This window comes from Lathamus discolor, chromosome 3, assembly GCF_037157495.1.
Source record: "Lathamus discolor isolate bLatDis1 chromosome 3, bLatDis1.hap1, whole genome shotgun sequence".
Lineage (NCBI taxonomy): Eukaryota > Metazoa > Chordata > Aves > Psittaciformes > Psittacidae > Lathamus > Lathamus discolor.
This window is the reverse complement of record NC_088886.1, coordinates 82,337,283-82,353,426: the sequence shown is the minus strand read 5'-3', so window position 1 is coordinate 82,353,426 and position 16,144 is coordinate 82,337,283. Positions and strand designations below refer to the sequence as shown.

The 16,144-nt window shown below is 39.6% G+C and overlaps 2 protein-coding genes across 7 annotated transcripts in view; one reads left to right on the top strand and one right to left on the bottom strand.

Annotated features, from left to right (window-relative positions):
- Nucleotides 1-15,596, top strand: part of ADAM23 (ADAM metallopeptidase domain 23) — a 70,772-nt gene extending 55,176 nt beyond the window's left edge. The window contains exons 25-27 of one of the 6 annotated variants that reach the window (XM_065670111.1): nucleotides 6,132-6,222; nucleotides 8,296-8,350; nucleotides 12,316-15,596. In XM_065670111.1, coding sequence (XP_065526183.1) covers nucleotides 6,132-6,222; nucleotides 8,296-8,350; nucleotides 12,316-12,429 — 260 coding nt within the window. In that variant the 3' untranslated portion in view covers nucleotides 12,430-15,596. Of the gene's footprint in view, nucleotides 1-793; nucleotides 2,619-6,131; nucleotides 6,227-8,295; nucleotides 8,351-12,315 lie in introns of those variants that run through there. The other 5 variants (XM_065670106.1, XM_065670110.1, XM_065670107.1 and 2 more) reach the window with 5 other exon arrangements.
- Nucleotides 1-16,144, bottom strand: part of DYTN (dystrotelin) — a 63,787-nt gene that overhangs the window by 5,611 nt on the left and 42,032 nt on the right. The window lies entirely within an intron of this gene.

Below are 16,144 nucleotides of genomic sequence, written 5' to 3'. Positions count from 1 at the left end.
CAGGACATTGTCCAACATCAGACTATATTTATCCAGTGTTACGCAGTTACAGATGAAGTTCGCAATAAACAACTGAGAAAGCCAAACAAAATTTTTCTGCTATGTCCTGGTTCCAGGTTCTTCTGTCCCTTATTCAAGGGAGGGCGGGGTTTTGATATGTCCCTCCAAAATGGCCCTACTGTTGTCTGGTGTGCCTTATTCTTTTGCCCCGTAGCAGAATGGCTCCAGTAGACTTTTACCAAGAACTGTTGAAGAGATAATCTTAAAATAAGTTACTACTGCAAAGGAAGCTCTCTAGAACAGGGCAGATTTGTATTAAGGTATCTGTGCAGGTGTTTCCTAGACACCTAACCTGTCAGTATAGAGCTGCCTGGTTTTTACCCTGCCTTGCAATACTGCAAAACATTCCTGACTGAGGAATGCTGCTTACACAGTCTTAGAAAACATTGTGGAGAGCAGCACCATAGAGCTCATTACTTCTGTGTGTGTGTGGATGAAGAGAACAGTATTTACACTTCTGACACTGAAGTACATGTATTTGATAATGCTCCTTTCCACATCCTGTGGGTAAGAAATAATGCCCTCTGTAAAGAGTTCTGTAGTAAAACCTTTTGTTCTATAGGAAACCTTTTGCTACACAGAAGGTACACTTATCTTGGTTAGATTTTTGTAATTTAAATTAATTTATCTAATTCAGAATGAAAATACCTTTATGAAAATTACTATGTCAATGCTGAAATATTCTGGGAGAATGTCTGAAATGAATAGTTTGTGCATGGATTTCTGCCAGCAGGTACGGACACGAAGCTTAGACTGCATTTTTCAGTGGAGCCCTCTGCAAAAAGGCAGGATGTTTTTGTACAAGATGGTTCAACGATTTCAAAAGATGGATTATTTTTACTTTTGTTGTTACAATAATTTATTGGTGTTGAATCACCTAAAATTTAGGAGCTGGAACACTGACAGCTCCTATAATCTCTTTCAGTATGCTAATAGAGGAATTCCTATATGAGAAGATGCCAGAAGAACACAGAAGTAGTTTTCTGTATTGAAAAGATCCAACATACTCAAGTAGTTTCCATGAAGTGTTTTCCCCTTATTACCAGTCCTCCCTATGTCATGCCAGCTTACAAGCATGAGACAGAACCCAAAATACTTGGTTTTCCTTAGCCTGAAATTTCAGTTTTGTTACATTTCAGAAACAGAACACTCATGATGTGAAAATTCACCTGATAGATTTAAGATCTTTCACACCACAGAGCCAAGCATTTTTCTTACTACAGTTAGAGCATGTATAACCAGGAAGGATTGCTATTTATTTATATATTGTGACTGACAGTTGACTGCTACTCCTGCTGACTTTTCAGATCTTTCCATCATCCATCAATTGCTCTTGGCTCCATACCATGTTGCAGGATTAAAAAAATAGTGTTGATTAATTATGTTGGTATTGATACATGAGTCTTAAGTTACTCTGAACTCAGCAACCTACTGTATCCTGTACTAGCAGACCTACCCTGCATGTTGGCAGTTTTGGGAAGACAAAGAGTTCTTGCTGTTAATTTTTGGCTACTGCAGAAACTTGGAATTACTTTAGAGCGTTGCCTAGGAGTTTTGAAATCAGTAGGATTCTATATGCGCACAAGATTCTTCCTTTGTCATTTCGTTTGCACAATTAGGCCTTTGCTTGACTAATGGAATAGTGTATGTTTGTTTGTTTGGTATAAAACTTATGTCTCAAGTGTGTATGTGTGTTTGTGTGTAGAGTTATGAAATAGGAAAAAGTTAGAAAACCATTTCAAAACAGACTTACTCAGCAAGAAGACTATGATTTTTTTTCCTTGGAGAAGTTCCCATTAGACAGTGTTTTCAGCTGCTTGCTTATGGTCTATTATGACTCAATATATCTATCAAACTTTTAATCTTTAACCTAGGAAATGTGTAGATGTTTTCTCTTAAAAGCGTTCCCTTAAAAAATGAAAAATAAGGCCTCAATGTCTAGAGAGAGACTGTCTGCGCATATTGAAAATTCCAGAGTGCTACCTGAAGCACATTTCTAGCGTAGGATTTTTCTTTCACTAAGGTCTTATCTGGCTTTAGGCTATCTAGATAAATAGTCTTATTGATAAATACAGTAATGAAAATATTGCCAAGTAGTAAAGGAATAAATGATAAAGCTTGTGGTTTTTGCTCTTCCTATGATGGAGCTGTTGCCAAACAGTTATCATTTGTTATATGATGGATACAGTAAGTTTCTGGTGATTAAGTTTTCTTACTGGTGATTTATTTACATTTTGGCTGCTTCAAGAAAGCAGTAGGTTGAGGATGTTCCCTTTTAGAGTAAATAATAGAATCACAAGCTAAAATGAGTAGTCTTACATTTACAGGAAAACTTTTCATTGTAATATTTGCAAGCATTCACAGAAAATCAAATATTTGGTTTCAGAAATTGTTAGCTACAGTTATTTGGTAAATAAAGGTTTCTTAGGAGGTCTGAACTGTTTATCTGACAATGAACTATAGTCTAAAATATTCCTTTGAGGAGTTATTTCATGTTTTCATTTCAGACATAATGTGATTATTTCCTTAAAAAAATCTTCCCTTTTCCCTCCACACAGTGAGCATGGCCACTAACAGGCTAATAGGTGCAGTGGCAGGGACCATTCTGGCCTTGGGGGTGATTTTTGGAGGCACAGGGTGGGGAATAGAGTAAGCATTTTTCTTAGTTTGAGTTCTGTGTCTGGTGCCTAGTGTGTGAGGTAACCGTATGCACCTGAGCCCTCTGTGTATTACCCCATTAGCTTTGTCGTGTGGTGACTGTATTTGTCATGTGATTGACTGTGTCTGTGTCATGTGGTTTGCTCATGCAGTGTTGAACCTTCTCCTGTCTGGGGTAATGTGGGGCATAAACCAGTAACTTGGTGAATTTTTACATTGTCATGGTGAAATTAAATGTCTAAATGTTTCCATTACACCAAACTATGAAAATAATGGGGGAAAAATGGCAGCTTGTGGTTATTTTGCAGAACAGAGGAACATAGACCATTTCAGAAAATGCAGGAATGGTTTACTGCAGTCTGTGGGGCTTTCAGTCTTATATAATAGGTCACACGATTTAGCTAGAAAGATGAAAGCTGATGATAGTATAGACAGCTAGTTTTACAGTAAAGCTTCTGAATGTCCTATTGCTAGGATTCTGTTACCTCAAGGTGGTAGAATGCTTAAAGTACAGAATTCCTCTATAAAGACTATGGATGAGCAATTTTTGTTGTCTTTCCTAGTTTTAGGAAGCTGATCTTAAGTATTAGCCCCCTACTTCAATTTTAATAGAGGCTATGATCTATGTATGTGTATATATATGTATGCATACACATATAAAAGTGTCCATTTAAGAACTCTCTTCATTCTGCATTCACTGTGCAAACTACACAATAAATCACTGTTATTCTGCTCTTCTGAGATTTCCAAGTCTGCTGTGTTTCTAGGACTATGCATTACCTCTGTTGTGTGACACTGCCATCTCCCTGAAGGGGGGGAATCATAAGGCAGTTTGTGATGTCTAACCAGACTGTGTGAAAAAGCATTCACATGCAGTTCTAATTAAGGCTGCACAGGCAGTCTGCTGGTAGGCACCATTTGTGCGTGAGTTTGCAGCTCTAGACACAACCTTTTTAGCTTTTGCTGAACAGGGCTGTTAGATGAACCTTACCTTAGATTCTCAGAAGAAGAGAGACTTGGATATTTGGTTTTGATAACTTAAACCAGAGACTTTGCCTGGCAAAGTGACAGGCAAGAAAAGAAAACATCAAAGCACCACAGTGCCTTGTTACCTGCAGGACAAACTGCTCTCTCTAGCGATTAGACTAATTCTAGCAACTAAGCCCAATTCTCACAGGCATTTGATTGTATGGGGGGAGAGGGGTGTGTGTGTGGGATGTTTGGTGTTAGAAATGAAATAATTTCTTTAGTCATAGAATCAACTAGGTTGGAAAAGACCTTTAGCATCAAAAGTTATGGATGCTTTATAAAATTGGCTCAGATCCAGAAAGTGTTTTCAATCAGGACCTATTTTTAATTATTATTTAACATAATTTTAGTAACTTTCACTGAACCCAATTGTTTTGTATATTATCCTTTTCTGTTTAAATTTGGATTGAATTATTCCATATTTATAGTCAATTGATGATTTTACTGAAAGAACAGACTGCTGTTCATTGAATGGATGTGCACTATGAAATGTATTTCCCCTCCTTACAAACATTTGACAACCAGGGAACACAGTAAGAGGAGGGATGTAAAAAAAGAGGCTATTTGGTACTTCCTTAGCTAAGTTACAGCTGTGCTACTGTCAGTTAATCATTGAATCTCTTTTGTGGAAAGATAACATTCTATGGCTAGAAAGAAATTGGCTTTAGAATTTTTCAAGGCTTCTAAAATGAACTGCAGATAGATCACTTGCTGTGTTTTCAGCCTTTTGTTGTGTCCAATAATTTGATAAAAAGTAAGCCATAGATCTGAGTCAGATGCAGTAGCTCATTGGGCTGCTGGGCCTTAGTTGGGAATAAATGCCTGTGGAATGGCATGCATTTACCCCCCCACCATGCTCACTCCTGTTAGTTTGAGCCAGGTGTGAATGTAAAGGTAAGTCCAAATAAAATTTATTCTTCCAAATTGTGAAAAATTACCTTTTAATTACATGCACAGCTCCTATCTGCAAAGCTCGCTGCATTGCTTTTCAGTCTGGAGTCTTTTGTTCATATGGCTGAATAATCTGTGTAGAAATTGCAGGAAGCAATCTTTAAACCTAGGCAATCTGATCTCCAGAAGCACTGATACAGGAATCATTGAACGGGTGCAATGGAGTTAGGGCAAGCAGGGAATTTAAAGCCTAGGCATGTACTTACTGTAGTGTCTGGGACTAGGCAGGTTTTGTGATACCAGCCTAACAGCTTAAGGCTTTCAGTTGTTGCAGCTGCCCTTGCTCTTTTCTTTGCTGATCTCTGGCTGCTCCTGTTTCTTCCTTTCTTCCTTACATTAGCTGTCAGACAGCTTTCCAGACTCCGTTTCAGAACATTTAAAATAAGAAAGTGTCAGTTGCTGTGTAGAAGTGTTTGATTGCTGTGTAGAATGGGGAGAGTGGGATGGGAGGCAAGAACTCTTTTTGAAGGCTGTTCCTGAATATGTACATGTTTAACCAAAAAGTGCACAATATGCTGCAGAAGATCTACTAAGCTGGGTTCATATGCATTCCAGCTGAAATGCAGTTATAGCTTTACATCAAAGACTGCTCAACAGGAAATTTTTGTACAGAGCAATTAAAATGCTGCTCAGGCCTATTGTCAGTTTTCCTCCACCCTGTGTAAATAGAGCACTTAAGGGTCAATTGTGAATATGTTACTTAGGTGTTCCCTTACCCTCTTCAGAAAATTGCACAGATATATTTTGTGCTGCTTCTTTTTGCTGCTCTTTTCCTGCTCCACCCTTCCCCACTTTGTTGTTAAGTAGCTTCTTGAGGAGGATCAAGAGCTGCTTTGATGTTTGGAAAGCTTAATGCTTTTATTTCAACTTTTGTTCCTTATTATATACTACTTCGCTTTTGTCAAACAATTGTTTGTAAATTTAGCATTGACGTAACTAAGGAGTGTGAACTCTGATTAACAAGTGGTGCTAGATGCTCTCAGTTCAAATTGAAATACCCACCACCCTTCAGGATCTCCATGGAAAAAGTTGGGCTTCTGGGTATTCCCCCCCCCTTTTTATTTGCTGTAGTCATAAAACATATAGCATTCATTCTGTTTCCTTTCAGTTAAGGAATTACTCACAAATATCTTAGTGTCCTCAGCTAGCAGTTCCTTTATCAGATAATGGAGTGAGTCACAATGGAATTTACTGTTTAATACTAGGTTTTTGTCTGTGGCAGAAGTCAACATAGTACAATGCAGAGACCAACAGCTTTGTTCATTCTTACTGTTACAGAAATGTAAGTTGGGCTTACAGAAGTCGTATAGAGACAGCACCTTGTGTACTGTCTGTATTCCCTTGGAATTGTATGACTACCCTTCAATTGCTTCACTTAATATGAATGAAGTCGTTGGTTCTGATGTCTTTCTTACCATAATCCTTTATCACAGGTCCTAGTGCCACCAATCTAATTATAGGCTCCATCGCTGGTGCCATCCTGGTAGCAGCTATTGTCCTTGGGGGGACAGGATGGGGCTTTAAGTAAGCAATGCGGCATGTCTTCTCTTCAATGGCTATGGCATTTCTATTTCTTGCTTACATCACTAAATTTTGAGTTCCTGCTACAAGATTTCCAACTCCCCTCGCTTCATCCCCCAAACTATAACAAACTGATTTAAAGAGAAAGAATTACACATGTGCTGAACAAGAGGAGGAAATGGATCTGAAACTCGTGGATGTTATCAGGATGCAAAGTTGAAGTACAATAAAAACAACTTCCTGACTTTACCCTAACAAACCACAGCCTTAAGGAACAAGGTCTTTTCATCTTCAGTTAGTAGCATTGTTCTCAGAAGTTGACCACAGTGATTAAAGCCCACCAATTACACATCTTCAGGGGTGTTTGTTTTGAATAATAGTACTTCCAAGCTGCTAAACACATCTATATGAAAAACTTTGTGTAAATGGTAAGTTGTGGCAGTAACAGAACAGTTTTCATTGACAAATACGTAGACACAGTTGATGCAGAAGTACCTGAGCTAACTTTTGTTGTGGGTATTGATGTTTTTTTTTCCTTAATTCACAATTAAAATCAAGTTTAGGAGGACATTTTGAAATCTCAAAATATCCCCTGAATGATGAAAACATTTATCACCCAATTCTGGTTCTATGCAGTTTATAACTATGTTTATGAAGAGTGACATACTAGTCATTCTGCTTGTAACTGTTAAGCAAAGAGAGAGTCTTGTACAAAGACTCCTGCCTTTTTATGTAGCATCAAGTCCACCTACATGCATGGTCCATGTTTGGTAAGAAGGATCTAAATTTAGAATCCATGTTTAGATCCTTGCAAGTCATAGAAGTGTAAAGCATAAGAACAAGTTGTTTCTCAGTATTCCAGTTACTATTCAATAACATGAATCAATATTCATATTCCATATCAGAGTTTAGAGAAAGTTATTCCTAATTAAAGTGACTATGACAGTAGAATATAGACATTCACTTTCGAAGGTCACCTGAAAAGATGACTCCTTCCTGTTGCACTGCCTGCTACTACTGGTGTTTTCAGGAAGACTGTTCTGAGGTTTTTCCCCTGTACTTCACTGCAGTTAGAGTTTTCAGTAAATAGAGCCAAATTTTCTGTCAGGCTTGTAGTAACATTTCTGGTAAAAGTTTTGATTTCTTGAGAACGATAACACGGGTGCATTAGAAGTGATAATGTTATAAACACTGAGAGGGCTAGAAACGCTCATATTGCAAGTTCCCATGGGAATTAACCAAGCAACATTTTGTTGGAAAAAGTAAGAATCAGATTATACTTTCAAACCAATTTTCTGCTGCCAGACGTATGTCTGTTACTTAGCAATCCATATGCTTTACAGACACAGAGCATGCATCGCTAAGTAATATATTTGGATTGCAGAAGATAACTTGTTGAAAACCTAGTACAAGTCATTAACGTAGAAAAACCTGAGGTGGTTTCTTCCTATGAATCTTTTTAAGGTGTCTTGTGCCATAACCACCTTTGCTCTTTGGCATAAGTGCTGCAACACTGGCCAGCAGCTGTGCGAGGAGTCTGGCCAGGGACACCTTCACTCAAGTACTCACATGGAAATAGGTCTTTAGAAGAATCCCTTTGTCTGGAACAATGGAGTGCTTAATTGACTGTGTTCCACAGCTCTCAAACTACACTAAAGCGTTCAGCTTTGCATCCTGGTGTCATTTGCTTTCCCAAATGTACACAGATACTTGTTAGCACTACAGAGGATCTGTATTGGAAACGCCTCTTGAAGCTCTTATTCTCAAAAGAGCAAGATACAAATGTCTGTTCTGTAGCAGAACCTCAAAAACACTGGCCTGGCCTAGCTCACAGCTTGAAGTGCATGTTTCTTCTGGGGTCAGAGGGGAACTGAAAAGGCTTTCAGCTCATGTACAGAAGAGCTAGCACATGTAGGCCCTCTGATACTTTGCTTCAGATGTATGTGGAGGGACAGATGAGGATAATAAAGAGGATTTTAACTTCCTTTTTAAGCAACTGCTGTGTTTAGTCTCTGCAAATACAAGAGAAGGTAGCTAATGCTTTACAAACTGGGAGATGTGATTTCTGTTTCACAGGTTATCAGATGTTCATATGAACATACGGTACTGTGGTGTCAAGTCCATATCAAACGTAAGCTGCAACTAAGCAAACTTTGTTCATGAACTAAGGTGGGGGGTGGGGGCTGGAGGGGAAGTGTAAAAGGCTTGATGCAAGTTTGGAAAGACAAAGTAAAAAAACCCAAACAACTTCGAACAAGTTTCTAGGATTCACTCTTGATTAGTTTTTCTAATGAAGTTATTATGTAAATAGGAAAGAAAAACGTCAGCTGCTGATTTTAGGGGGCATAGAGCCTCCCTGCACATTCCAGATAGCTTAGAGTTAAAGGCTGTGTGTGCAAACCCCGTTAAGAAGTAGGTCTTACTTCAGTTGAGCCTTGCATAGGACTTTTAAAGCGGTTGGTGTTTAGACTGCAGGAAAGGAGTCCTATACATTTCTACCTAAACTCTGCTGGGTAATGTACAGGAAATGTGAAGTTCATTTTGATGTAGCAAATCTCTGCAATATAAAGTGTTTAATATAGGACCAATACAGGAAAGTCACGATTAGAGCAGTCCTGTGCATTGGCTGCAGGCACAGTCTCAGAGGCCTACACTCACCTCTTTTTACAGCATATATTCACTTATTTTCCCAAAGCTACTGCATTAATGTAAAGCTATTAAATGCTTCTGTTGCTGACTTTAACAGGATTAAATGGCTTTCTGGTAATAAAGCAACACTGCTAAGAGGCAATGCTAGTAGATGTAGAAATACACATGAAAAGCTGCTTTTTGCTATATCAGAATGCAAAAGTGGCTGACAGAATAATTGGTTGTAGGCATAACTATTTCCAGCAGTTGTTTCTTAGTTGCAGGGTTTTCTGTTCCTCTAACAGCAGATTAATGGATGGACCAAACATTCAGGTACAGGAGATGCCAAGTTTTTAACTGGTCTGTGCCGGTGCACCTAGACTCCCAAAATTTCTGCAAGGCAGGGGAATGCTAATGGCAATGTTGTGGGGAAGGAGGTTTCAGCCCCTTACCAGCATTTCTATAAAGTGTGTGTGAGGGACCTAAATACAGTCAGCACTACACGAACATCAGCCTTAGCATCCAATGTGAGATATCGTCTCACTTTTTTTCCAAACTAGTAGAATAAATGGCAGGTCAACGTCTTTCTTGAAGATGCTAATTTTAGTCCCTTACATTGTTAATTTGAATCAATTTTGTGGCAAAAGGTCACTTAGTTAATGCCTATGAAAACATTTGCTATTTGAAGTGGTTAACATACCCAGTTAAAGCTTTGTATTTGTGATCCCACAAAGGCACAGATTTAGAGTAATGTACTGTGTAACCACATTCCTCATTAGTTAAGGAAAGAAGTTCAATGCAGAGGACTGCAGCAAGGTATTTCTTACATACACCCAGCCTCTTCTGAGCCCAGTCTTTCTTGTCTGAAATATTTCATATTTGCAAAGATGGCCATACTAGAGAGGCAGTGATGTGCAGGAGCACAGTCTGCTTTTCTGATTTAGAATCAGCTGTAATTTCGCTTTTTGTTAGAGACACTTTTTCCAGTTGGATTACAGACTGAAAGGCTGATCCTCTTTATTTAAAGAGGCATTGAAACATTAAATGCAAAGAAGTTAATGTTCTCAGGTATTCCATGTAAAGAAACAAAGAACAAGAAACAGCATCATTCTACTGTGTCCTTCCATAGAGAACCCTTCTGCACCCCACCTTCCTGGTTTACTGACACCCACTGAAAGGAACCCTGTACTGCTGTAATACATAGCTATAAAGAAGTGCAAATATCCAGGACCTGATACTCACTTGGCCTGCTTGCTTTTTATTGTTATTGGGGAAGAGAGAGACTTGTTCTGTTTGATGATATAAGTAAGACTGCTGTCTGCATTTTAGTATTAAAAAGGTTGGTGATTTGGGATGAAGCTGTTAAAGCAGGTCAGGGAATCAGAAATAGCAGTCCTGTTCCTGCAGGGTAACACCTGCCTGCCTACCTCTGTGAAGTACCGTTGTGGTTGCAGCAGAGAGCTATGGCTAGTGACTGTTGGTGCTTTGTGTTCCCTTACTGACACTATACCTGATGGTCCATATTTCAGAGACTATTTCAGGTTCCTATGTTAAATGTTCTTTCAGTTCTTTACATGTTTCTCTGTCATATAACACTGTCCTAATATCCCAAGTGAAGAAAGGCAGTGGTTTGGTTAGTATTGTATTCCTTGAAGTGTGTATTTCTGCTGGATAAAACTAAGAAATGAGTAAATACACAGTTTGGGCAGATCACAGAAGGTATGGCGAGGGTACAGCAGACTTGCCTGTTGGCTCACAGCACAGGTGCTGGCTGAGCTGCCATACAGCCACATAGTCCTTACTGGACCACTCCAACAGTGGAGATAAGAGTTTTGTTACAGGAATTGTTCTGGGAAGCTAGCGTAGTATCTGTGCTCTGTACCTTGTCCTAAGACTTAGAAGGTCCATTTTAAGTAAAATCAGCTCAGGTAACAGCATGTAATTCAGTGTGCATTTTAGCAACTTGCCCTCCTCAAGTGAGCTGGAATATGGTACTTTCTCTTCAGTAGAAGGACAAGTTACATCATCTGGATTTTTCACATACATTGATGGTTTAAGGGGACTGACTGACCAGTAGCGTTTGAATTCAAACATCAGTAGCATTTGAATTCAAGTATGCTAGACAGTATCTTAAGAAGGGGTGGGATGGGGGGTAGGAATCAGCTTTCCCCATTTAAACTGGCAGGCCAAGCAGATGCAAATCCATTTTAACTCACATTTAAGCAGGTTATATTCTGTTCACACTTCCTATGATGCAATTCTGCAAGTTGGCCTGAAAAAATAATTTGCTCATCTGAAATTTACCTGCAGTACAGAAGAGGAGGGACTGAGACATTGAAATAATGTCAGCCTAATTCTAGAGAAGCATTAATACAGTGCTTCTAGAGGGGAAATTATGAATACAGTGATCTTTCAGAAACTGTCAATGCTTAAGCATTCACCTTGAAAAAATATAAGCATTCATACCCAAGAGAAAAGCAAAATAAAGGGTGCCCCAAAACAACCACTCTCTGGAGGACTTCCCAAAAAGGAGTTGCCTTTGCATGCATTCATTAGTCTCTTAAACCACAAGACAAACCTCTTGTATTTATAAATATTGTAGCAGTGCTAGTACTTAGCAGGGCTGCAGAAAAGAGAAAGTCCTGGGGTTGGTATGTAGCTTTAGAGAATTTATGAACTCCTGTTCTGTATTTTTGCATGTTGGTTTGGTGGTGGTAGTGGTGCCTATGCCCAACGTTGAAACTAAATGCATGAGCCCCTTGCTTGATGCCCCACATAAAGCCAGATACTGGGGAGGTTGCACCCAACTCTTGTTGTCGCTTCCTAATGTCTTGCTGTTTGACGTAGGATATCAGTATCGCAGGAGACTGGATATCACTGACTAGCTTGCTACGCACTGTTAACATTAAATTCTAATCACACGATTCACAGAACTGTCCAGTCTCCTTCGAATGCAATGTCTTTGCTATATTTTGCACCTTACTAACTCACAGCAGTTACGGTCAATAGTGGGGTAAGGGCTCACAGTGGCACTGACTACTTCATCACACTGGAACACAAACTAAATTCTGGTACAGCCAGAGATGGGCACTTGCCCCGAGAACTAGAGTCTCTGTGCTTGTGCATTGCCAGTACTGGCACATCCGACTCATTCCCTTTAGGTATGTGCATGCTTTCTTCAGTTACTGGGGGCTGAAGGTTTCTACAAAATCAGAGCACCACTTGAAGTGCTACAGAAATAACTGAGTTCCATATGCCAGCAAGGTCTTTCAGCTGCATAAGGAAACCAGTACTCAGTACTATGCTACTGAAAGCATGCAACCAAATTCCTTGGCAAAGTTACTTGTTGAACTGCGTCAGTGTGAGCCTTTTACTTTACTGTGACTTTGGCAATAGCTTTGTTCCTGTTGTATCTAACTAATGTCTTGCATTTTTCTCTTTTCATCTCCTTTTGGTGCAACCTGGAAGAAATGTCAAAAAAAGAAGGTTCGATCCAAGTCAACAAGGCCCTATCTGAAGAAATGTGTTTCAAAGAGCTGCCTCTTGCACTACTGGATTTTGGGTATGATGTCTTTGCTGTAGCTGCACACAAACTAACTCAGTAAGAAAGAACATGAGAAACTAACTATAAACACAGTGTTGGGATGTTAAGCTTTGAGGCAGTAGAAGACTCTCCTTTTTGGAGATCAATTCAGAATACTTCCTCTATTCACCTTTCTCCTGTTAACATTAACTGACAAGCATTACAAGCAAACTGTTTCAGAATCAGGTGGGGTTTTTCTTTTCTCAAGCAAAGGAGGAGACACACAGACCAAGTGCAATAAGAACTGTTCCAACAATAATGAAATAGCAGCAGATATTTTCCCCAGCCTGCTGGCACTCTAACTTCACTTGAGTTCGCATGACTTCCTTTTTCTTACCAAACTCCAGTGGCATGAGGAGCTAGTTCTGAAAGGGTAACCTGCATGGCTCACATACAGACAACCAAGCTCGCAAGCTGACCCCAAGCAGAATCTGCAGCCCAATAAATGCAAACCACTGGGAAGCCGGTACCAGGCTCCAATAGCTTTTCCAACTGCACAGTGCATTTCACCACTGGACTCCAGTGTTCCCTGCTCTGGGAGCTCACTCTCTACCTTGGTTTGGTCTCCTGGGCCAGGAGTCTGTTGGGTATGGAAGCCACCGAGTGGTGGATGTAGTTCTTCCAAGAAGGAAAAAGTGTAAATATGGAAATAAGATTTTGATGTATCATTTTCACAGATTATATATAAGTATATATATGAGAAAAGGATTTCCATATGAAAAGTTCTATTCTTTATGTAAATCTATTTTTGATGTTGGGTTTGGTTTTGGGTTTTTTTGCTCCCCCCCTTTTTTTTTGGTAGCATGTTGTACAGCGGATGTTTTGGGCTTGCTCAAAAAAGGCAGATAATAGCATGCAGATGCAGGGAGTTCTGACACCAAACAGATGTGATCTGAAGTTTGTATGCTTGAAACCAAAAACAATTAAAATGTATAAATACATATTTATGTATTGACTATAAGTCTGGATTACTTTTTTTTTTTGGCTGTTACACAGATTTTTCCGAAAGATAATGTAAGATAAGTGACACCCTCTCAAACTAATCACAGAAGTGCCAAGCTTTTTTTAATTATTATTTTTAACTATAGTTCCTTTTTTTCCTAAATCCTGTGAAATAAGAACTTAAATAAGCCTTAAAATACACACAAAAAGTTAAAAGCTTGGGTGGAGCTTTTCCTCTCTTGCCTTCTGCACGCCCACCCAAACGGGCTTGCAAAGGTGACTGATGTTTCTGACCCACTCCCTGTAACTCTTTGATGCATCTCACTTCTCAAAGCATAATGCAGAATTAGTACTTTGACCCTTGGCTACTGATGGGCAGTTACCACCACAGCACGTGCAGAATCCCACGGCTATCTCAGGGGGTCATGCACTGTAATGACCTGTAGGTACACTGTGTGCACAAACGTAAGAGCTTTGCAGAGAAGTGTGGGCACCCGCTCTGTTCCCCTGGGCCTGCCCAGCTTGAGAAAGGTATGTAGGTGTCTTGTTTAGGCCTCCCTCCAAGTGCAGAGCTGTGCAGTCTGGCTTACCCTCTTCACCTTGATTTAAAACTTAGCTAATTCAGTTTGTGTAAGTGAAGTGACCTGATGAAAGTTTCATTGCTGCATCTGATAATCAAATGTAAGAGTTGTGTTGGATATTAGTAACAACAGAAGTCCAGTTACTGTTGCTTACTCCATCTTTGTTTAGTGGAAATCCATTTCCTGAGTTAGCTTTAAGAGCCAAAACAGTAAGAAAATGCTGCAGATTTCCTGTGACTTAAAAATCTCATTTCTATTATATTTCTTATGATGACAATGTTCAATCCAACAGTTTCACAGAGAGAACTACAATATTGTTCTGGTTTAAGCACCCAGGACAAATATATTGTTTTGGTTGACAGATATTATTAAATGGGTTTAAACAGCTTTAACAATCACATTAACACTTTCTACATTATGAGTTAAAGGTGCTGCACACAGGTAGTCACCAATGATATGCGTTATAAATCTTATTCTGAAAAATCCCTGCCTGGCTTTATGCAGGAGGAAGCTAGTGACAATACTTTCATGGCAAACCAAAAATACTTGCAGCTGTATTGTTGTCCTCAAAAAGTACTTTGCTTGGGAACATAACCCTAAAGTTCATCAGGGTTCTGCTTCCAAAGCGAGAGTAACCCACAACAGAAACACTAGAGTTACCAAAAATTAGAAGTAAAATTAAGTGGCTATACATAAACTACCTGTGTAATAAACCTTTGAGAAGTGCTTCACAAACAGCATTGTTAGTGTGTGATGTGATGTTCTGAATCAGACCACAGTGGTCCCCAGCTACTATGTACATACATTCAGTGCTGGAGTAACTTTTTGATTTACACCAGCAGTTTCATAAAGATTAGGAGTTCCTGACTGACTTTATGCTCCACTCACCCACTGTATGTGAAAACACACATTCACCTTCTGCCTTGCTGTACACGAGGCAGGTGGCAGCACTGCTTGGAGCACACAGGCACGGGTGCTTTCTGTGGTGGCAGACAGGTAGAACACCAGGTTTGGTAGGCATTGATTTTCTACATCCTGCCCTTGCTGTGCTTTGGAAAGTCCATGTAGTATTCATTTGTTCATCACAAAGCATCATCAAAAGAAGAGCTGGTCAGCAGTGCCTCTACTTCATCCACTACCTGTTTGCTCCATTATTTATCTATTCACCTGGACAAGAAACTGCGGTAACTATTGCTCGTTCCAGTTTGCTGCATGATTGCATTGATTTGACCTGATCCTCCTAAAAGAGAAGTCTGCCTGGCAACTAACAGCCGTATAGGTGCATGTTAAAGGAAACAGATTACTTATGGCTGGAGTTTAACCAATTTTTCTTTACTATGCAAAGATGGGTATTGCACAAACAAATCTAAGACAAATGTCCGAGGAAATGCCATAGAATACTTGAAGTTATGTTTTAAGCCTACTCAGTCATGTTTTGTATTCATTATTGCTTCCACTGTTACTCTTCCTTTTGAAAATGATTTGTAATTATTTTTTTAAGTGCACAACTTGATGTTATAAATCAAGTTTTTGTTTCAAGTTAATACTCATTCATATCTTGTTGGCTGCTAATGAATGGAAATTCAATAGTCCTTGTTCTGCATCTTAGCAAGATGAGTATTAAAAATGTCATGAACGTGGAATGGAGTAGTTTTTAATTTTTCAATCATTTTTTCTTTATTTATTCTCTCCATTTTCTTTACTTTCTGTGCTCAAGACACCACCACCTTGCTAGTGGGGGAGACTGACCGGGGTTTTCTTTTATCAAAGATCTCTAAACTGCATCCTGCCTTGCAGCGGGTATCTCTCCATGAGGGGACACTGCACTCAAGCTTCCTGGTTGTGTGTGGGACCTGCACCGCAGCACCCAGGGCACATGGGAGGAGGGCATGGGGCCAGCTTCACTGGTTGAATGAGGGCTGTGCAAAGCCGTTAACTGAGGGAAGCCTGCTGCGATTCAGAAATCTGTATTATGGAATTGCAAAAAAAATTCTGAAGTGATTTAATTATTTTGAAATATTTTGAGAGCTTCATAATCACCCAAGAACGCAGCCGGTGTTTTGTGGGGTGCTGAATGAAGCGCGCGTTCCCTCTCTGCTTTTCCGAACTCTAGCGAAGCTGGCCTGGGAAAGCCAAACGCCTGCATGACCAAATAACTGCTGAGGGTTTTTTGCTTGCTCCAGGCACAGAA